The following is a 24,236-nucleotide window of genomic DNA, read 5'->3' on the forward strand; positions in this document are numbered from 1 at the left end:
AAAATGCACCAAATGGGCACTAGGAAAGAATCGTCCTTTAATTTGCTCAATTACTCAACACCAAGAATTCTTGCAGATCTGGGCTAATTCTTGCCAATCATATAGTTCCCTTCCTCTTCTAGTAACTTGAATATAGGCGAAATTCTCTGATAATTAAATCACCTCTTTCCTTTAAAATTAATTTCTGTTTGACAGACTCTCTCTATGAGGGGACTAATTCTAAGCGTATCAGAATACTTTCTAGAATGAGAAAATGTAATTCTTACTCTCCTCAGTTGTCATTTTCATATTTTTCCTTGATTTTTAAACTCATGACATGCTTTAAATCATTGAATTCAGAATATATTATGTCAAAAAAACAAAATTTTCACCATGCTCCTATGGAAAGAAATTAAGCATTAATATTTGTGGGCTCTATCATTATCAAATTTCTTCTCTTTGCCGTAAAGCAATCACCCTAACTTTAAATGATAGTGACTCTCAAAAAAATTAAAAAAAAAAAATATATATATATATATATATTTAACCTTTAAATGATAGTCATTGTCCATATATAATTTATTAAAACGATAGCGGTCCAAAGCAAGATACAGCTATGACTCAAAATATCATTTGAAAAAGGCTGTCATGTTCATTGCCATGGACAAATTAATGCGCATGTTAGCTGAACCACCAATTAGTTCTTTCACCTATAGCAAGTTGACAAAAAGTGACACTTACAAGTGGATCATCATCTTTTAGGTTGCATGCCTGGCAAGTTCGTTTGCTTGGATAATCAGAAATCCTTTTAAACAATAATTTGATGTTAGAAACACCAAAGTCAAAATTCAACACCATGTGGTTTTTGAAATTTCATTCTTGAATCTTCGAGTCAAAGACTTGGAATTTTTTTTACTCTTTCTTTTTTTAACAAAAATATTCTTTGCGGTGAGAGAATGGACACGTATTATTATTATATGAATCAGAGACTTCATTAGGCATCTCTAATATGCACGTGGTCGTTGGTACATTTAATAATTCAAAGCATGTAAAGTAAACAGTTCGAGAACAAATATCCAAAAGGTTTTAACTTGATGGATTAGAAAATGTTTGAAAACAGGGAAAGGAGATGAATCAGCTGGATGGGATTGTTAGTATATGGTTTTCTCTCAAGTAGGACATGGAAATCGGCCCGTCAAGTCAAGGACGAGACCAAGAGATTTATTTTGAGAGCCCCACTTAAAAATGTGTCGACCTACTTTCCATAAAAATATATTAAAATCTTATTAATATTTTTTAAATTGTTTCAATGGTTATAAGCATAGTTGTTAAAAATGTGTCGACCTACTTAATTTCTATAATATATATATATATATATATATATATATATATATATATATATTATTGAAATCTTACTAATTTTATTTATTATATAATTTCAATAGTTATAAGCATAGTTGTTAAAACGTTAATGGTAGCGTAACTCGTTTTTTTTATTATTTTTATATAACACGATATGATGTAAAATTTATGGGGAAATTATAAATATGATAAATTGCAAATTACACTTATAAAGTTTAGGGGTATTTGGATTTTATACCCTAAAATTTCAAATTTTGAATTTTACTCCCTGAAGTTCGAGAGTGTTTGGATTTTACACTCTGATGTTTCAAAATTTAAAATTTACCCCTTAAAGTTTAGAGGTGTTTAGATTTTACTCCCCAAAATTTGAGGAGTTAAATCCTAACACTCCCAAACTTTAGGGAGTAAAATCCAAATTCTGAAACGTCAAGGTATAAAATTCAAACACCCCAAACTTCAGGGGGTAAAATCCAAATTCTGAAATTTCAAGATGTAAAATCCAAACACCCCCAAACTTTAGGGGTGTAATTTGCAATTTACCCTTATAAATAAATATATTTATATATATATATATGTAAGGACATAATTTGACTCCCAAGCTCAAAGGATGGATGAACTTAGGCCCAAAGAGCCCAATACAATGAATTTATAAAAAGTGGGTTGGAAAACTGGGTTTTAATGAATTAGACAACAAGTGGATCCAGATGACAAAAAAATAAAGATAGACTTGTTTGATCTAAAGAAAATCTTCCTTGTTACAATCCGAGGAGATCAATTCTTATATATTTCTTTTTAAGTTTGATTACAAGTTCAACTCTTGATTGCTACAGTATTTCTCTATTAATTTTCTGATCCCCTCCCCTTAGGGTCTTCTTTCTATTTTATATTATCCTCTTCCTTCATCTCTACCCTCCACATGTAGATTAGATTGCTGGTGTTGATCCTTGTCCCATCAGCACCTTCTTAAAATCTTTGGGGAGTAGCTGTAAGGCTAAAAGTTACTGTTTAGGTATCACTTCCTCATCAATGCGGCCAGAGAGTTAGCTGCATAGCATTTAATGCAGTGGTAGCAGTTTTCCCTCTAGATATTTCATAGCCTCCCTCTATCCTGTTCCTTCTTGATGCTTATCCTCATCAGTGGAATTGTCCGGAACATTACTCTTGATGTCAGACCGCACCTTTTAACCTCGACTTTTCTCAACCAAGGAAGCATTCCTCCTTGGATCACCTCCCTGAAACATCGCACCTAGATCCCTTCCTTTATTTATTGGTACTGACCTCTATAACACGTTTATCCATCCTCGGACTGGGCCCCTGGCCCAATATGTTCTACTGGGCCTAACATCCCTACAATATATATTTAAATGGTATATTTATTATAAAATTGGAACATATGCAACTTTTTTTTTTGAGAAAAGGAACATATGCAACTATATAATGACTACTTTAATTATTACTTATGCTATAATATTTGACAAATTAAAACAACTAAATAAAATCAAATGAAAATATATTTATAACCTCCATATTCAAATTTATCAATTGTAAAAGTGTTAATACATAATATATTAGTCAAAGCAATTTTTTTTTCCTTATCATATTCATCATTGCCTAATCAAATTCAACTCCATGGTCCAAAAAGAAGAGAGAGAGAGAGAGAGAGAGGGGGGGGGATCATGTGGAGTTAGAAAGCCAAGGAAAAGAAAATTTGAAAGTGGGCACATGTGTGATCTAAAATTTTTGAAGGAAAAAAAAAAAAAAAAAAAAAAACCCACCATGCTAGGTCTTTGTATTGAGCTAAGGTAGTAGTAGCTTAATAATTTTATCTAAAAACAAGTAGAAAAACATTTGGGCTCAACTCAAAGCCCAAAATTTTAGTGAAAACCCTATTTTAAACCATATGTCATGTATGTATCCATTGGCGACTCCACGTTAGAGCCAAGGTTGTCATAGGACCACCCCGACCTGGAAAAAAAATCATTATTATATATAATTTTTTTTTTTTAAATTATGATTTTATATACATTTAAAAAAAATGTGTGACCACACTAAATTTTTTTAGGCCTAATATAATTAAACTTTAGACAAAGTTTAGCAACAAACTTGGTTGTAAACTAAGGTTACAATTTCATTCAATATTTTCTAATTGGATATAAATTTTGACAAATCCACAATTATATCACATTTTTTTCTTATATCCTTCATACTTGCAAAACTTCAAGAAGATCAAAGATCAATAGCTTAAGTCATCAATCATATGTTTAATTTTGAGTTTCTATAGTCTATAATTATGTAAAGTTGTGATTTATAATTATGTTTTATATTGGCTTTATTCCATGACAAAAAGTGTTGTAATTGCTTTAATTTTGTTCCTTGTATTTTGTTGGATTTTATTGTATTGAGTTTAGTATTAAGTTGGTGAAGACTCAAGCTTAATTGAAGATCAATGCATTTCGCGACTAGTTCGCGAGAAGTTAGCGAGAAGGGTTCCTGCGAAAAAGGCATATGAGAAGCATATGACTAGAAGCTGAAGAGTCGTGTCAGGCTGTCAATTTCACGAGTATTTCACGGGTAAGGCCTTCCCGCAAGATACCCACGAAACTCTCTGTCTGGAGGATTTTTAAGAGTGACTTTCTTACCCTTCACCCATACTATATATACCTTCATTACCCACAAATGTAAAGGAGGCCATTTAGAGAGAAAAACCCTAAATAGGTTTTCAACAACACACACGCCCATCTTTTAGAGAGAGAGCTACTCATCCTTAGTGAGAAATCATTCTAGCCTCTTCTCCTTCCCTCTCCCATTGTCATACCTTGAGAGGAAATTTGTACCTAAACACAACCCACACCTATTCAGAGTGTAGAGAGTGTTTTGAAGTTTGGGAAGTTGGGGATTTGCTAAAAGAAGCCGGTGAGGCTTGGCAGATGCATTGGGCATATTGCGGGATCCGAAAAGTTAGACAAGACACGGTTCCAAGAAGCATTGTTAGAGAAGGAACTTGGAGGGCTTAGGTACATTGGGTAGATTAGGTTTGGAGGGTCTCTTGCTATTCGTGTATCCCAACTTATTGTCTAGTGGATCGATTTACCGCTTGAAGGGCGGCAGAGAGGTTTTTCACCGAGTTCTTCGGTTTCCTCTTCGATAACACATTGTCGTGTTATCTTGTGTTTGCATCTCTCTTCCCTTACTCTTGTGCTTTACTGTTATTGTTTGTTGTTCATGTTTATGCACTAGAGTAGTATCGGTTGATTGCGTTTCATTTACTCTTGTTTCCACACTTAGATAAGTTAAAGTAAAAGCAATCTAGCTGTAATCTTTTAATTTGAGGTCTAAACAGTTCTTGTGTTTTTGACACATTTTCGAGCTTTCAAATTATACGCAAAAAATAAATTTATAGATCAAATAGTAAATAACATCTGATTGATATGAAATTTGACATATGTTTTAAGAACATAAATCACATGCAATTCAATGCCTAGATTTTTAAAATATGTAATCATGTTAATTTGTTTAGTGAAAATTGTAGTCTTAGGCCACAACTAAATTTATAATCAAATTTTGTTCTCAAACTTTGGTCCTTTTAACAATATATCAGGCTCTTACAACCAAAAAAAAAAAAAAAAAAAAAAAAAAAAAAAAATCAAGGAAAATTGTATTTAACTAAAATTTTGAAAGAGATGTAGCTTATAGCATTGATAATGAGATTAACATGTAACGTTTCAAAATTATTAAAAACAAAAACAAAAACAAAAAAATCAATCGTAGAAGGAAACTATAAGACTTTATGTATTTTGGTGTTTTTTTTGCTTTTTTGCTTTTTTTTTTTTTTTTTTGGTTATCAATATATGAAAGATCTTTTTATTAAATTTTGTATAATTTAAGTTTCTTAATGACCACCCTAAAAAAATTCTTGAAACCGCTACTGTATGTATCATACAATTTATGAGTATTTCTAATATATATACCCTTATGATTCAAAACTTTTTATAGACAATACGATACATATTACAAGGACGAAGAGGGGGGGGGGGGGGTTTGAACTTTGATCATTTATTAAAAACACCAAAAAAAAAAATATTTATAAGTTAAATTTCAAAGCTCTAGATGAAATCTTATAACTGATGTATGATGTATCTACGTAATTTCCATAAAACTAAATATATCATAGTTGTTTGTCCAATTCTATTATAAAAATCCTTAGTTGGGTTTCAAATGTTTCATTCCATTTGTTGTAATAAAAATGATTTTTTTTTAATCCATGCATTCAAGAGTAGCACTATAACATAGCGGGTTAATCATGGGGTAGTTATAATTATCAGACCCTGAGGTGTATCACTTCACCTTGAAATCAATTAATGATAAGAAAGATACTCAAATATTTTATAGCATTCGATATCGTGCCTCATGAGAATGTTTTTAGAGTGATTATAGGGAGTCAAATTTTTGTCTCCCCAACAATCCACTCCTCACAATGACGTTTCTGCGACTTAAATCCATGATCTTGACTCTAATACTATTTTTTTAACTATGAGTTATACCGCTCTACCTCCAAATCAATTAATAATAATAAAAATACACTTAAATCTTTTATAGATTTTGGCAAACTTGTTTTTAAAGCGGTTGGAGGCGTTGATTGTGGTCCCAACAATCCCCTGCGATCACAATTAATGAGTAGTACTCTAATATATCGGTCCAATCCTGGGGTAGTTCTAACTTCTTATCTTCAAAGAAAAACAATGGACGTATTGGCTGATGGTGTGGGTAAAGAAGCTAGCGTCACCACTATGCTCATCTCTATCCGATTCAAGAATTAAAGTAATGCTTTTTTCAAAAGCGGCAAAGTTTTTTTTTTCCATTTTACTGTACCAATCCACATGAATCCATGCCTTGTTCTCAAATTAAAAATGCAAACAGTGCTAAAAAAACAAAGACATATTAACTTAACCATAATTTTTAATTATTTTGAAGGATGTGGGATGCATTATTGTAATCTGAACCACATAATTAACTAAACCAAATTATAGCTTTAGGCACAAGCCTGGAAGTACCCTCTAAACCGGTGGATTTGCTTGGGGGCATAAGATGTGGACCCTCAATAATAAGAAAGATACCGACAAACTCAGAAAAGACAGCTCCACTTGCCAATATGATGCTTCTTTCCTCTATCTTCGAAGCTAATGTGAAACCCACCTTTCCCCCTCTCCTTCCTATTTCCCACACACAAAATTCATGCTCTTATATACCTTCACTACACTCCTTTTCTTCCACTCAAACTTGTTTTCTCATTCCTAGATTTGAATTTCCACACACAAACTACTCTCTCTCTCTCTCTCTCTCTCTATATTAATCATCATCGTTAATCATCACACACAACCACAACCACAACTAGATGGCCTCTATAGATGAATCTTCAACCTTAGAACTCATTAGTGAACATCTTCTCAATGATTTTGCCTCCATGGAGAGCTTCATCACTAATCTAAATCATTCTATCTCCAACAATATCTCACAAAGCCAGTCAAACCAAACTGAAAGCACCAACACAGATATTGAAATCTCTGATTACTTGCTACCCAAAGAAGAACCAATCATCACCTATCCTTCCAACTATTCCAATCTTGAAACAAAACCCACAAACCCTCACTCATCAAAGCCTCCTAAAGGTCCAAAACCTTCAAACTTAAGCCATCGCCGTCCATCCTTGAACGTTGCAATACCTCCACCAACAACAACAATCTTTGTTGGCCTGAATTCATCACAGCTCAAGTTGGAAACTACAAGTAAGCTCAATGTTTCGGATTCTAATAATGAAAGTAAGCATTATAGGGGCGTTAGGAGAAGGCCATGGGGGAAGTTTGCAGCTGAAATACGTGACCCCAATAGGAAAGGCTCAAGGGTATGGCTTGGAACCTTTGAAACCGCCATAGATGCTGCTAAAGCTTATGATAGGGCTGCGTTCAAGTTGCGTGGAAGCAAAGCTATACTGAACTTTCCTCAAGAAGTTGGGAACTCTTCTTCTGAGTTCGATGTTGCTGATACTGCAGAAGTGTGTATTGGTAAGAAAAGAAACAGAGAGTGTGAGAGTGAGAGTGAAGAGAGGAAGGAGATGAAGAAAGAGAAGGTAATCATGGCTGAGAGCGTTTCACTTCCAAGTTCAGGTTCAAGCTCTGTTTGTCCATTAACGCCGTCAAGTTGGACTGGAGTATGGGATTTTGATGTTAAGGGAATTTTCAGTGTTCCTCCGTTATCGCCGTTATCTCCGCATCCTTCAATGGGATATTCTCAGCTTATGGTTACATGAGAGAGATAAGACATATCAAATCTGCTATTGGTGCTGGTGGTATCACAGACTTGGGAAAAAGCTATTGCACATATGTTTTTACACACGTTTACTCACACTCGAGAAGATAACTAAAATCGTGACTTCAAGTCACTAGTTTAGTTATTTTTTCTAATGTGTATAAAAGTCCGTGTGTAATAAACACTGTTACATAGAATATATTAAGCTTAGAAAACATTAGAAGAGTCTCTCATGAAGTGTGGGAAATGTAAATTGGTCTAGAAGATGATAGTAGGACACTTTTGGTGTTGAATTTTTTCTATTCATTTATGTCTTGAGGCTTTTCTAACCAAGATACAGACTTGGACTTTTATTTGCAATGAATGGTTACAGCTAGAGTTTTACTTTTCTTTCCTTCCTCTTTGTTTTGGGTGGTTAAAATTGTACATTTGGTCTTCAAATTTTAATCTTTCTTTCCAAATTGACATTGTACTTTTCAATGTTTCATTTCAATTTCTATATATTTTTTTCAAATGTTTCAAAAACATCGTGATTTATTGTCAATTAATGGATATAAAATGTTGACGTGAGAAGCAGAATTCATCTAACTCAAATCAATTGCATGACATTGGAGCCTAAATGTCAAGAAGTATAATTAGAGGGAAAAAAGATGCCCCCAACAACGACTCTGGTAACTAAGAACTACAACACAAATCTGGTCATCCTCCAAACCAGCCAACATCCCAAAATTAAAGACCGAAACAATGACCCAAAATCAAATATTGTTGCTTCCATCAATCATAAATTTGCAACTAGAGATTATTAGCACCATTTATCAAGATGAAACTCGACAATTTTTTTTAATCATGAAAATCTCCTATGATTAATTCTGTACTAAAATTTAAAGTAATTTTTATTGACTCTAAAGCTAGAAAATATCTTAAATTCTCGTATATAAACAATATTATATTGTCATATACTCTCTGGCACCTAATTCCATATCTAAAAAATATTTTTTTTAAAAGGGAAAAATACAAAAGACCTTTGGGTCGAAATCAAACCGACTTCTTGTTCTTTATTTTGAAATAACAAGACTTTGTGCTTTAAAATTTTTCTAAATTGATGTTTGTAGGGTTAAGGGTCCAAATCATATATTGGCCTTGGGCCTTGGTTGAGATTGTGAGTAGTCCGAGGAGAAACGAATGATAATAAATGGTTCAGACTCAGGACTTAATGAGCAAGATACAAGTGGGAAGATGGTCCGAGGAGGAATATCTCCTCGGACATGGTAAATACAGCTTAAATATGTATTCCAACAATCAGGGTGACCTTCCAAGAAACTCCAATGATAGTAACGTGCATCATGAACATACGAGAAGGAGGGGAACCCAAAAATATCTAAGGGAAAGCTACTACCACTGCATTAAATGCACTGCAGCTACTTTTCTGATCGCATTTATGTGGAGAAGACCTTTGAACAGTGCTGCCTTGGCTATCACAACTCACAGAAAGTCAAAAATGGTGTCTGATGGGACAGGTACTCAAGTAAAGACTCAAATGACCAACAAGTGTAGGATCAAGATGGTCCAAAGAGAGATATATAATGTAAGAGATCCCCCATGAGGAAGGGATCGGAAAAAGGGAGAGAGAACACTGTAGCCATCAAAATTATACTTGCAATAGGTTTAATTGATTTATATAAAGATTTACCTCCTCGGATGGTGAATTCATTCAAATAAGTGCTTCTTGTTTTTGTTTGATCATCCTCTAAATCCATACTAGTCGTTATCCAACTCATTAGGGCCTAATTCTTCGACCCACTTTTTACAAATTTATTATACTAGACTCACTGGGCTAATATCCCATACATTTTTAGCCGGGGTTGCAAAATGTGTCCCTACAATGTTTTTTATTATTATTTTGTTTAAGAAATTCTAATAAATTTTAAAAGAATGTTTTCAATATGAGGCACCATTGAGTTTAAGCATTTATTAACTACAATTTTTTTAAAGAAGGGGCATAGCCGCATAGGTGTGAATTAGTTGACTACTTCTATTTTTTAAGGACTCCTTTAATTGGCCAACTTAATTGTTAAGGGAAAATTAGATACATCTTTTAAAAATTTTAACTTCAAATTTAAAATCTATGTATTCTATTTTTTTTTTTTTTTTAACTATAAAGTAATTACTTGTGGGGCATGACCCCTCAAGCCCCACAAGTAATTCTGTCTCTAGTTACCATTTAGAGCATTGACATCCGATCTTCTAAACGATATATGTTGGTATAATTTAGCATCAAATTAAAGTACAAAAAATCACCATTACCCAGTCTTCCAATTCTAAAAAATATTTACAATCTTGCTACAATGCTGTCTTATATGTAAGACGACACTGTAACTCCATTGTATAATTTTTAATATATTTTATTCCCTCTACAGTACCATATAAATTTATATTTTATCTCTCTTTCTTTCATTTCTCTCCGTCTTCCATCTCTTCTCTCTCCCTTGTTCTTGTTTTGCACTCTTTACTCCTCAAACAAGAAACTACCTTTTCTCAAACCTAAAACCCTGTGTGGTGGTGGTAGCAGTAGAGGTAGGTGTGGCATAAAAGTTCTGTTGATGTGGCGATGGTGGCGACATGGGTTGTGTGGCGGCATGGGTCTGGGTCGATGGTGTTAGGGTGGTCTACCTATCTTCTCTATCACTATCTCTTTCTAGTTGCCGTCATGGGTGGGTTTTAGTCATGGGTCGGTTTTGGTTGTGGGTTAGTGGATTTTAGTATTGGGTTGGTGGATTTTAGTGGGTTTGCTGCCATAGGTAATGGGTTGCGTGGTAGAATGGCGACGTGGAGATCAACGTGGTGGGTTTCAAGATTGGTGAGATCGGTGGTGGTGGGTTTCTAGATCGACGGTGGTGGGTTTCAGCGTTTCATGGTGATTATGTGGTGGTTGTTTCTTGTGGATGTGGTTGTTGTTGGTGGTTTTTGGAGGCTTCTTTGTGTTTTCTTTTTTCTCTGTGGTGGCTCTTTCTTGTGGTTATGGTTGTGGTTGGTGGTAGGTTTGGTGGTCTGAGTTATGGGTTTGCTCAGATTGGTGGTGGGTTTGGCGGTTTCAGTGGTGGGTTTGGTGATTTCTGTGGTGGGTTTGCTATGGTATTTGGCAGTTTGTGTTTTTTTTTCTTCGGTTTTTTTTTTCTCTTGGTGGTTCTTGTGGTGGCAGTTTCTTGTGTTTGTTGTTATTGTTGGTGGGTTTGCTCAAATGTGAGTGGCAGTGGTGGTGGCTAGGTTTTTAAAAATATTTTTTTTATGGTGTATTTTAGACCCAGAAATGAAGAGGAAAAGAGAGAATGATTGAGAAAATAGAGAAAGAGGAGAGGAAGAGAGAGAAAGAGGTGATGAAATTAATATTTTATTGAATAGAGGATATAAATAAGAAATGGGATGTTGGGTGTATTGTAAAATGGAATGGTATAATAGAGAAAGTGGCTTTTGAGATGGTAAAATGGGATAATTTCTAAATACTAGATGTGAATGCTCTTACGAGCAATATGTGAAGTCATGGGGTGATGTGGTGACTGGGGAGTAACGGTCGGAAAGATGTTTCATTTGCAACTTTTTTTTTCTTTTTCTTTGACATGAGTTACATGAAAATCTAGTTTATCATGTCAATATTTTTAATCTATCAATTGATGACAAGTACATTTTTGAAACATTTCAAAATATATTGGAACTAAGATCATTAAACATTTAAAAGTACATATACGATTTTTTTTTTTTTTTTTTTTTTTGACAATCAACAATATAACTCCACCCCTCCCCACCTTGGGACCACTCAAATCTGGGTCCATGAACCCCTCAAGATTTTAAGGTTTGGAGAAGTACCAACTCGCCTAATATGAGTGGTGGTAAGTACATAAACGATTTTGAAATAAGAATAAAAATTAGAGAAAATAATTTAACCAATTTTCTTTGGTACATTGTTTCTTAACCTAAGCTGCACACACACACACACACACACACACACACACACACATATATATATATATATATATTTAAAAGTTAAAGCGTAACATTTATTATTTCTATATTTCAATGAGCCACATTAGTGTCCATGTCATTATTCTTTCCAATTTATCTATAATTTTTTTAGCATATACTCATTTCTTTCAAAATTTACACTTTCTCTAACATTTCTCCTTTCTTTACCTTTTCATCTCCCCACTACCCTCTACTTTAATATCACTCTTAATCTTCCTTTATTTTGTCTCTTCTTATTCACACTCTCTTATTATAAATTTGTCATTCTCTATTCTATTATTTGCATAGTTTCTCTCACAAAAATGTTATTTCTCTCTCTCTCTCTCTCTCTCTCTCTCTCTCTCTCTCTCTCTATTTTTTTGGTTGATTTTATTTATTTTTCTTACATCTCTACTTTAGGTTGATAATTTTTTGTATTCTTTAGAACTCTACTTTTGGTTGATGCGATTTAATTTTGTATTTTAAGTTTTTTTTTTTTTTTTTCTCTTTGATTGTTAATTTACTCTAATCAATTATTTTTTTTAAATAATCCTAATACATTAATTTAGTACAATAACAACCTTCATATCCAATAATTTTTAACTATGTTTCAATTTAATCTTCTATCATCTATAATGCAATGTTTTGTTTTAGTGTTTCGATTCAAGTTATTGAGCCATGTTTCAATCTTTGAAAGAAAATTTTGATTTTCTCTCTAATTCTCTCTTATTGGACCAACTTTTTTTTAGATCATAGGGTGAAGCAAAGAGGTGGAAGTGTAGAGAGAGGCTTTTGTCCTTTGCAATGGGTAGTGTTGGGAAAAGTAATACATAATTTATAGTTTTCTTTTCAAACCCTATTTTCATTTGATTGTTTTTACATAATATGGATTTGATTCTTTATGATTTAGTTTCATCAGCAGTTTTATTTTTCCTCAGAATTTGAGACTCTAGAGGCGATGAAATTGTCGATGTTATATGATTTAGTGGAATGGGTTGTTGGATCTGGTGCAGGGGTTGGATCAAATTGATAGAACCGCTAAAGCCTAAATGTTATGGTTTGTGTCATTGCCTTTATTATTGATAGTTTTTATTTACTTATTATGGTTTCTGCCCTTGAAAAACATTTTGAACAATTTGGTTGCTTAAACCCCTTCGCCTCTTTAGCTCTCTTTGACCCTTCTTTATCGCTATTATTATCTTTGGTACCGGCAAAGCTGTAAGTAGAGAGAAAAATAAACATATTAATAAAATTTTGAGGGCCGCAACCACCATCAGACCACCAGTAAGGTTTTTTATTCCACTTTTATAAATTTGGATTCTTTAGTATTGTGGTCAAATTGGCTTTTTTTTAAGGAATTTGAATTAGTTTGTGGTCAATACAAAAGGGGCTGCATAAGCCTTCATTTGGGAAGAACAGACTCTTGAAACCCATATTTTTATCCCTAGTTAGAAAAGACTCTTTAAACACAAAAAACCTTTGACATATCTAAATTAAAAAAATTTATAGAAAATTTTAAAATCAAACTCTAACTAGGGAAATAATATTTCCTATAATAACTAAAAATGAGATGTTCTCCAATTAATAATAATAGAAATCATATAAGAAACAAAGTTGAAAAAATTTATAATCTCATTTTTGACATTTCATTTAACCTTTTATATACACCTTGACTTTTAAAAATCTAATGAGCAATTCTACCTCTTATTTAATGTTTATATTATGTAAATCATCAAACAATAAATATATGATAATAGTAAAAACGTTATAGATGAGATCATGAAAAATATGATAAAACTAATTATGGAGGCTAGTTAATCAATAATTATTAAAACCGCGTTAATTGGACCTGTGGCCCATCCGAGGACATTAAACTATCCGAGGAGGCCCACATAAGGTTATAAGGGGAACCAAATGAAAAGAGGAGTAGATATCACATGAGATGGATCCAGTATTCGTCCGAGAATAAAATCTTTCTCGACAATATGTGTCCGATGACAACCTGAATGCCGTATTGTCACAAACACACTTCAAAGTTGCATTACCACTAAAGGTGGGACAGGGGGCCAAAGGTAAGAAAGAAAAGATAAACAAATATCTTTAACAACTGTTGCATCCACATTAATTGCCTCTCAACCAACTCTCTGGCCGCATTAATGTGGAGGTGATGCCTGAACAATAATGAAGCAGCCTTGCAACTGCTGGTTGAAAGTTCCAGGAAGTGTTGGATGGGACAGGAAGTGACCCCCTGAATCCAACCTACACGTGTAGTGAATATGACACTAAGAGGACAGTATATAACATGGAAGAATGCATTGAGAAAAGGGGATCGAAACTTCTAAACAATTGATGCTTAGAAGATAATCTTATGAAATAAAGAACTTAGTTTGTTTCAAGGATAAATTGATAGTAATCTTTGTATTAATCTATCTCAAAACGTTAACTTTAATCGTTTTTCTTCTGAAGTTAATCTAACTTCTCTATATCCACGCTCTACAAATTTATTGTAAACCTTTAGCATTTGAACCCAATACGAGTTTGGGATCGATACAAATTGAATCCTTACACTAATTATAAAAAAAATTACAAAATTTAAGAATTAAAATAATATTTTATTTAAGAAATTATCACGCGCAACACTAGCACTGAAGTAGTTAATATTAGAATTTAGAAGAAGGTTACCAAAACTCTTCAACAAAATTTTGGTTGTGGGGTCCATGAAAGGACAACACATAGTTGTGCTGTGTGCATGTGACAAACTTTGAAATAGCCCCATCGTTTGCTTACGTGTTGTAACCGAATGTTGATGATAATGCAAGTACATGCATGTGTCTCAATTAACTCTCTATTCCCTCAACAACAACAACAACCAAAAAAAAAAAAAAACTCTCTCTAATAGGACGAGTATTCTAAGGTGCAATTATTAGCTATCAAGGTGAATATATTTATAAAGACAAAGAAATAGATATAAAAATGAATTTCTTAATTAATTAATTTTAAATTATTTTAGTAAAATTTAAAATGATTTTGTTATTAATATATAGAGTAAATTCCATTAACCTCCCTTGAGGTTTGGGCAAATACCATTCAGATCCAAAACATTTCAAAATTGACCAATTAGGTCCCTAAAAGACATATTAGTCCCTAACACCCTTAACACCGTTACCCCTCCGTCATTTTTCTTTCCCTCACTCAGAAATCTCTCTAGTCTCTTCTCTCTAGTTCCTCTCCCTCTTTCAATCCCAGCCAAAGCCATAACAAAAAAACCCAAATCTTACCACAAAACTTAAATCCAAATTTGAGTTTTGTTAACATAAAATTAAAAAATCATTCACATTGTTTTTCCTAGCACAAACCGCCAAAACAAGGAAAAAATGTATGATAAACTGTGATATGATTCAAAACAACAACAACAAAGAACAAAAGTCACAAATTCATGTCATTAACAAATCAGAACCCACAAAATCTTTTCATTTCATTTCCATCATCAACACAAACAACAACTAAAAAACCCAAAAAAAATATGAGGGTGGATATTGTTTTTCAAATCCTCAACAAACACAAACAACAGCTCTGATTCTCAAATCCTCAACAAACACAAACACACATAGTAGGTTGTTTTTTCTCTAGCAACATCGAGATCGACCACCTAGGCAATGCTGCGTCATCATCATTATCCGACGGTGAATTCGAGGGCTTGGCTCTGAAGAGGCTTGACGACTTGATCCACAGTATCATTGTCCAAAAGTCTACTCCAATTGGCTCCCCTTCGTCCTTGGTTCTTCTTTCTAGGTCCCACCCAAACCCAACTTCCTTGAGTGGGTCGGGTTGGAAAGAGAAGGGAAATCTAAGAAAGAAATTGTGGGACAAGAGAGAAGAGTAAAGTCTAAGGGGAAGAAAAATGACTTTGGCTTTGGCTTTAAGTTTTGTGGTAAGATTTGGGGTTTTTTGTTCTGGCTTTAGCTGGGATTGAAAGAGGGAGAGGAACTGGAGAAAAGAGACTAGAAAGAGTTATGAGTGAGAGAAAGAAAAATGACGGAGGGGTAACGGTGTTAAGGGTGTTGGGGACTAATATGTCTTTTAGGGACCTAATTGGTTAATTTTGAAATGTTTTGGACCTGAGTGGTATTTACCCAAACCTCATGGGAGGTTAATGGAATTTACCCTAATATATAAAATGAATTTGTAATAATAAAACAATCTTATGTTGTGTACACGATATTTTTTGTCACCCACAATCACAATCGATGATAGTGAAATAGAGGAATCAAGATTTTGTTTTTGATATCTCATAGCAAAGGTAATACAATTAAATTGAGAATACACTGAGTTTACTTAAACAAATAAAATTTAACTTTTGATCTAAGTCATGGTGATACTAATCTTTTTGCATTGAAGAAGATTGAGTTTGCTATTATACCTTAAGATCTTGTTGTATTTGTTTGTTAAGTAATGCTACAGGTAAAAACTATTTTATAACATTTTTATAAATCATTGTTGTTGCTAATTCTTACTAATTTTTATCTGGACCCGTCACTAATATCACTTTTTTCATTTATTAATAACTACTCACCACATCAATATTTTGTAAAAAAATCTTGTAACTCTAGTATCTTCCTTGTTCATATCTTAATTAATTCTAATATGATAACTCTCATTTCTATAATAATGTCAACATTGTCAAAATTCTTTTAATTAGCTTAGTGGCATTAACTGGTCTCCCTTATAAGAATAACTAGGGTTCAAATCCTTCTACCCCTCAAAGCATTGGTGGACGACTTGTTTGATACTCTAGAGGCCAATGTGATAAAGTCAGTCCCATTGAGCTCTTCAGATGAACTAATCGGTTGGTTGGCTTAGGTCACCCAAGGGAGTCTTCATGGTAAAGGTCGCATATCACTTGGCCATGGAGCTTTAAAAAATCAGCAAAAATGGGGGAGAGTTCTCGTGAGCCGATGAGTTGTTGATCCTCGAAACAACTATGGAATATGTGGATTCCGCCAAAAGTTTTTTTTTTTTTTTTTAAGTATATTTACAAAACCATTTTTTAATTCCAAATTTAAAATTACGTATAAGAAAATTCTTCAATGACAATTGAGGGCTCAAAATCACAATAGTTGTCCACCTCTAGCAAAGCAATCATCTCCCAACAACCTTTTATGACTATAAATCTATACAGTTAATCTGAAAAAAAAAATGGAGCAACAAAGTAATGAGCTAAAAGCCAAATACAGTGATAATTCGCATATTACCATCAGGGGTAACAACTAACAAGAAGCAATAAGTAAAATATCAACAAAGGTGGCTAACAATAAGTCAATAGATCTCAATGTCCTATAAAAGAATATCAACAAAGAGAAAATGTGATATTTGGATATATATATATATATATATATATATATATATATATAAATGATTACTCAAACCATATAAGAATTTTTTTTTTTTTTTTTTTTGGGAGAAAACCATATAAGAATATCAAGTTATAAGAAAATGTCACAAATACAATATTCAAATTTCCATGTCCTATGTACCCTTACAGGAAGGGCCACACCTATGTATTGCCCCCATGGGTAGCTAGGATCACTGAAAAATAAAATAATTGTTAACCAAATTCGTAACATCCACGTCCACAACACCAATTACATGATCTGAATTATAGCCCATGTATTTATCTTATGGTGGAGTCACTAAAATTATTTCATGGAAAATAATTCAATGGATGTTACATACAAGCCCTAAACCTAACCCTGCTTTTAGGATTTCTCTAATTACAATAAAAGCAATAAGATTTGATTTTTGTTTCTTTTTCTCCTTTTATTTTCTCTTTTCCTTTTGTGGTTGTTTATCTTTTTCACTAGTTAAATGTTATGCACAAGTTGAAGATGTGGTAGGTTTGACTCTAGCAACATCTTGCAAATGGTCACTTATAACTTTTCATAGCTTCTGTCTTTTCTCTTGTTTCCAAGAGTTAAGTTTGCATATTGGCATAGTGCGAGGGCCTAGGGTCCCCCCAATTAAACAAGTTGCAAATTTCTTTGTCTCAAAACCTGTGTTCTGTCCATTTACAACTGCACCCCTGGCACACAACAATTACTCCGGTAGCTAGATGCCAAATAACAACTTGGGATTCAATATTTGTTGTAGTGTGGGTTGCTTTGCTTTCATTTCAATTCTAAGACACTACAACTCATCTTATTTAATGATAAATAAGATTACAAGTTCAAGTGGTGACATATGGAGTGAAATACGTGTGAGAAGCTCCTCTCAATGCATTGGACATCTAATACAACTCAATACATTATGATGATCAGTCTCATAAGAAAGGTACATCCCCTTTGACATATTGATTCTAATGAGTGGACAAGACAATATTACCATTGCCAAATTGAAAAGTCTTGACTCTTATATATACCCTACTCTCTCTTTTTTTTTCTGACAGTAAAAATATATTATATATTAAGCTCTCAAAGTCTTCTGCTTTCTAAGCTCAAATATGGCGACACCTGCTGCAGATGAATCCTCAACCATAGAGCTTATCCGACAACACCTTCTTGGAGATTTCACCTCCACTGAATACTTTATTAACAGCCTCAATTTCAGTAGTTCTCCTAAAGCCTATTATGCTACTCAACCTGTCAAACATGAAGCTCAAAGCCCCCCATCTGATTCTGAATCCAATTCTCTCATTTTGGACTCAAACTACCTCAACCAACAAGCTTCTGATTTCGAAACAAAAGGCAATGTTATTGACTCAACTCCAAAACCCCACATTTCAAGTCCAAAGCACTTGTCCAAGAAAGCATGCATCGAGCCCAAAGTAGCTGAAGGTTCCAACAAGGCGTCAGATTATAGTGAGTGGAGGCACTATAGGGGAGTTCGACGAAGACCATGGGGCAAGTTTGCAGCGGAGATCCGGGACCCAACCCGTAAGGGGCATCGGGTTTGGCTTGGAACCTTTGACACTGATGTTGATGCTGCTAGGGCATATGATTGTGCTGCCTTCAAGATGAGGGGCTGTAAAGCCATACTGAATTTTCCTTTGGAGGCCGGTGCGTCTAACCACCCTCCGGGGGTAGAAACCAACGGCCGGAAGAGGAGGAGAGAGAAGAGAGTGAAGACGCCGGAATCTGATGATGTGGCAGTGGAGAGTTGGGTGTTTTGGGAGGCGGAGGATGAGAGTGGTTGATGCAGTTATCTTGAAGAATGGTTGTTATCAAGTGTTAATATGTTACTGGATCTATTTTTAAGTATATAAGGTCGATGTCATAAAAAATAAGTATCTTATGCACTCTATATGTAAAGATTTTCCTCACATGTAGTGAGACTCACATGCATGAACTTAATGTGCTCACATATGCACATGTGAGCAATGTTGCCTTTGTATAAGATACCACCTCCGAGTTCGATCCAAAATTAATGTTAATGCTTTGATCATAAAGATGATGCTAATTACACTGTTGGGTGGAGAGTGCGAAACTATTTAGTGGAGTATCCTTTGTGGCTTGCCGGATAAGGATTGGTAATTCAAGGCCAATCTAATGAGGTGGAGTAGGAACCAAAAAAAAAAAGATGAGAGGAAGAAATTAAAATGGCTGAGAAAGCACATAATAAGAAGTTGTAGAACGGATTGTGGCATTGATTCTTGAACTATCTGTAAATTATTTGAATTATTTCAGATTTTTCAATAATTGAGCAAAATTGAGAATGCTTTCCTGTGATAAGACAATTTTGTGGATAGTAATCACATGTTATATGTACTTTTCAAGTAAGCTGAGAAAGTTTATCAAGTAATCTTGAGATGTTTACAAACAGGGACCATAATACAATGTTGAAGATGGCAAGCGAATTGGCTTGAGAAGAAGCAAACTATATGAAATTGATAGCTAACTTCAATATGAAACTTATGAATGAAATTGCTAAAACTAGCCGACCAATTTTTTAGTAGAGTACACTTTTTGATGAATGGACTACACGTTATCCTCTTTTATATGCATACTCCCTTGTCATAATCTATGTATCAAATAATAGGTAAAACCAAGAGAAAATCCAATTAGATTTCAAATTGGAATTCAATTAGAGTCTAATTTTGCGCCATGTGTCCCATCTAATCTAAGTTTTTGAATTTGCCAAGTGAGTTAATTCAATGTAAAAATTAGATTTCAATTAGAGTTTAATTTTACGACATGCATGTATCCCATCTAATTTAGGTTTTTTTAATTTTTATATCAAATGAGTTAATTTAGTATAAAAAAGAGAAGTCCAATATAAGTAAACCATAAAAAACATAATTTTTGAATGATTTTATATTTATGAGCTTTTTATTTTATTTTATTTTTGTAGAACTAAAAACAATTCAAGTTTATAAGTCATCTATATATATATATATATATAAGTACAACTGAGAGAAAATCCAATTAGATTTTAAATTGAATTCAATTAGAGTCTAATTTTGCGTCATATATCCCATCTAATCAAAAAAATTTAATTTTTGTGCCAAATGAGTTAATTTAGAGTAGAAAACAAGGAATCCAATATAAATAAATCATAAAAAAACATAATCATATATATAATACTATATATAAAATTAGAGGAAGAGAGAGAGTTTGAATGATTTTATATTTATGAGCCTTTTTTTATAACTAAAAAAAATTCATTTGGCACAAAAATTTTATGTGTATATATATATAGGTAAAGTTTAGAGAAAATCCAATTAGATTCTACAATTGAAGTCCAATTTTGCACCATGTGTCCTAAATTATTTATTTTTAAATAGAGTTTTATTTCTTAATTTTGGAATCAAATGTGGCACCATATCATAAATATCCATTCAAGTGAGTTATTGTATATAAAAACCAAAGAGTCTAGAATTAATGAACATAAAAATATTTAAGTATATAAGGTCGATGTCATAAAAAATAAGTATCTTACGCACTCTATATGTAAAGATTTTTCTCACATGTAGTGAGACTCACATGCATGAACTTAATGTGCTCACATATGCACATGTGAGCAATGTTGCCTTTGTATAAGATACCACCTCCAAGTTCGATCCAAAATTAATGTTAATGCTTTGATCATAAAGATGATGCTAATTACACTGTTGGGTGGAGAGTGCTAAACTATTTAGTGGAGTATCCTTTGTGGCTTGCCGGATAAGGATTGGTAATTCAAGGCCAATCTAATGAGGTGGAGTAGGAACGTACAAAGGAAAAAAAAAAAAAAAGAGATGAGAGGAAGAAATTAAAATGGCTGAGAAAGCACATAATAAGAAGTTGTAGAACGGATTGTGGCATTGATTCTTGAACTATCTGTAAATTATATGAATTATTTCAGATTTTTCAATAATTGAGCAAAATTGAGAATGTTTTCCTGTGATAAGACAATTTTGTGGATAGTAATCACATGTTATATGTACTTTTCAAATAAGCAGAGAAAGTGTATCAAGTAATCTTGAGATGTTTACAAACAGGGACCATAATAAAATGTTGAAGATGGCAAGCGAATTGGCTTGAGAAGAAGCAAACTATATGAAATTGAGAGTTAACTTTGATATGAAACTTTTGAATGAAATTGCTAAAACTAGCCGACCAATTTTTTAGCATGTACACTTTTTGATGAATGGACTACACATTATCCGCTGTAATATTATATGCATACTCCCTTGTCATAATCTATATATCTAATAATAGGTAAAATTGAGAGAAAATCCAATTAGATTTCAAATTGGAATTTAATTAAAGTCTAATTTTGCGTCACGTGTCCCATCTAATCTAAATGTTTAAATTTGCCAAGTGAGTTAATTCAATGTAAAAATTAGATTTCAATTAAAGTTTAATTTTATGTCACATCTAATTTAAGTTTTTAAATTTTTATACCAAATGAGTTAATTTAGTGTAAAAAAGATGAGTCTAATATAAGTAAACCATAAAAAACATAATTTTTGAATGATTTTATATTTATGAGCTTTTTTTTTTTTTTTTAGAACTAAAAACAATTCAAGTTTATAAGTCATCTATATATATAAGTAAAACTGAAAGAAAATCCAATTATATTTTAAATTGAATTCAATTAGAGTCTAATTTTGTAACACGTATCCCATCTAATAAAAAATTTTAAATTTTTGAACCAAGTTAGTTAGTTTAGTGTAAAATTTGGGTTTCAATTAGAGTTTAATTTTACAGAACGTGTTCCATCTAATCGAAATTTTTTAATTTTTGTGCCAAATGAGTTAATTTAGAGTAGAAAACAAGGAATCCAATATAAATAAATCGTAAAAAAAAAAAACATAATCATATATCTAACACTATATATAAAATTAGAGGAAGAGAGAGTTTGAATGATTTATATTTATGAGCCTTTTTTTATAACTAAAAACAATTCATTTGGCACAAAAATTTTATGTGTATATATATATAGGTAAAGTTTAGAGAAAATCCAATTAGATTCTATAATTGAAGTCCAATTTTGCGTCATATGTCCTAAATTATTTATATTTAGATAGAGTTTTATTTCTTAATTTTGAAATCAAATGTGGGACCATATCATAAATATCCATTCAAATGAGTTATTGTGTATAAAAACCAAAGAGTCTAGAATTAATGAACATAAAAATATTTAAAAAATGAACAATTTACATTTTCTACCTATTAACATTCTTACAAGACTTTTTAAAAAGTTAAAAAAAATTAAGAATGACTATCAATAATATTTAAAATTATATATGTAAGATTATTATACTATGCATCTTAATTTGTATCTTTTAAGTATATTCATGCTTATGCGGTTGCAAGCTAGTTGTCCCATAGAAGATATATCTTGGTTCTATAGGAGAAGTCTTTCACAGCATGTGAATCCTATAAATATATGAAACTTACATTCTCTGAGATGGTCATTTTATATGAAAGCTCAAATAGTGCAAAACACTATAACTTGTTTAGGCCCCCAATTCTTAATTACGATTTGATTAATTTTATGCTTAACACATTTAATGTGAAATATACATGATTAGCAAATTAATCAATCGAAGCATTCAATAATTGTATAGATGAACAAATAAGTTTAATGCTAAAATGTAAAAGGCAGTGGGTAAAAGAATAGCAAACCCAAGATAAAAAGGCAATGTTATCGAATAGGAAAACCGAAAAACTCGGCGTAAAAACCTATCTACGGCCCTCTAAGCCAAAATGATCCACAAGTGAATAAGTTGGAGTACAAGAATACCAAAAAGGCCCTCCAAGCCTAATCTACCCAAAAATTTTGAGCCTTCCAAGCTCCAACTACCGACAAACTTCTCAGAGTCTTGTCTTCACTAGATTCCCGTCCGCAATACCACCCGATTGCACCGCCAAGCTTCACCGGCTTATTTTGGCAAATACCAAATGCTTCCCAAACTCCAAAACACTCTGTACACTCTGAATATGTATGGTTTGTGTTTGGGTACAAATTTCCTCTCAAGGTATAACAATGGAAGAGAGGAGGAGAAGAGACTACAAGAATTTCTCTCTTGAGGATGAGTAGCTCTCTCTAACAAGGTAGGTGTTGTAGAAACCTCTCTCTAGGGTTTTCTTCTTAATAGCCCCCTTACAATTTTGTGGGTAATAAAGATATATATAGTATGGGTAAAAGGTATATGAGTCACACTTAAAATCTCAGTTGTCAGTGCATCTCATAGGTCATCTTGCAAGTTGGCCAAGTTACGAGATGAGTCGCGAAACACACTGTCTCTTCAGCTTCTAGCATATGCTCCCCATGTGACCTTCAACTGTCTTGATCAAATTTTGACCACTTAAGACTAAACTCATTACAATTAAATCTAACAAAATACAAGGAAATAAATTAAAGAAATTACAACATTTTTTGTCATGGAATAAAGCCAATATAAATGTTATGTGAAAAATCATAACTTAACACTATAAAACAGAAGTAGAAGATAATTGTTGGTACAATAAGGCAACAAATTAGCTTATGTTTTGTAAATTGGTATCATGGCAAGACAAAAAAATAAGATTACTCTTTTTCTTTTCTTTTTTGGTAAAAGAAGAAGATATTTGAATGAAATTCTACAAAGTAAGCTCTAAGTTAGTTTTAAAAGAATGGTAAAATATTATTTTGGTCTCTAAATTTTATTAAAAGTTTATTTTCATCCATAAACTTTAAATGTTCTTTTTTCATTCTTAAACCTTGTAAAAAGTTTTTTTAATAGTTTAGCTAGTGACAAAAATATGGATAAAAAAATGAATTTTTTTTAATAGTTTAGGAACGAAAAACATATTTTTGATATAGTTTAAGGACAAAAAGTAAAACATTTTCAATATTGTAATGAAAGAAAATAATCTTTTCAATAATTTAGGGACAAAAAACGAACTTTTAAAGTTTAAAAATGAAAAACAAATTTTTGATAAAGTTTAAAAACCAAAATAGTATTTTACCATTAAAATAATTACTCACATGGAAAATTAATCGTAGTCTTATGTATATAAATAAAGTTTGGTTACAAATTTTGCTGTAACCTAAGTCTATAATTTCCACTAAAAAAATAAACGTACCTACATATTTTGAAAATTTAATCATTGAATTGTATATTCTTTATGTTC

The 24,236-nt window shown here is 32.6% G+C and overlaps 2 protein-coding genes across 2 annotated transcripts; both read left to right on the forward strand.

Moving 5' to 3' along the window:
• Positions 1-6,562: 6,562 nt before the first annotated feature.
• On the forward strand, positions 6,563-8,034 carry LOC126700339 (ethylene-responsive transcription factor ERF105-like). Its single transcript, XM_050398435.1, has one exon. It carries the CDS (start codon positions 6,734-6,736, stop codon positions 7,643-7,645), a length of 912 nt encoding a protein of 303 aa, XP_050254392.1. The 5' UTR covers positions 6,563-6,733; the 3' UTR covers positions 7,646-8,034.
• Positions 8,035-17,914: 9,880 nt separating this feature from the next.
• LOC126700341 (ethylene-responsive transcription factor ERF107-like) lies at positions 17,915-20,724 on the forward strand. The gene is made up of 2 exons (XM_050398437.1): positions 17,915-18,899; positions 20,543-20,724. Exon 1 carries the CDS (start codon positions 18,137-18,139, stop codon positions 18,827-18,829), a length of 693 nt encoding a protein of 230 aa, XP_050254394.1. The 5' UTR covers positions 17,915-18,136; the 3' UTR covers positions 18,830-18,899; positions 20,543-20,724.
• Positions 20,725-24,236: the final 3,512 nt, after the last annotated feature.

Source organism: Quercus robur, chromosome 9 (genome assembly GCF_932294415.1).
Source record: "Quercus robur chromosome 9, dhQueRobu3.1, whole genome shotgun sequence".
Taxonomy (NCBI): Eukaryota; Viridiplantae; Streptophyta; class Magnoliopsida; order Fagales; family Fagaceae; genus Quercus; species Quercus robur.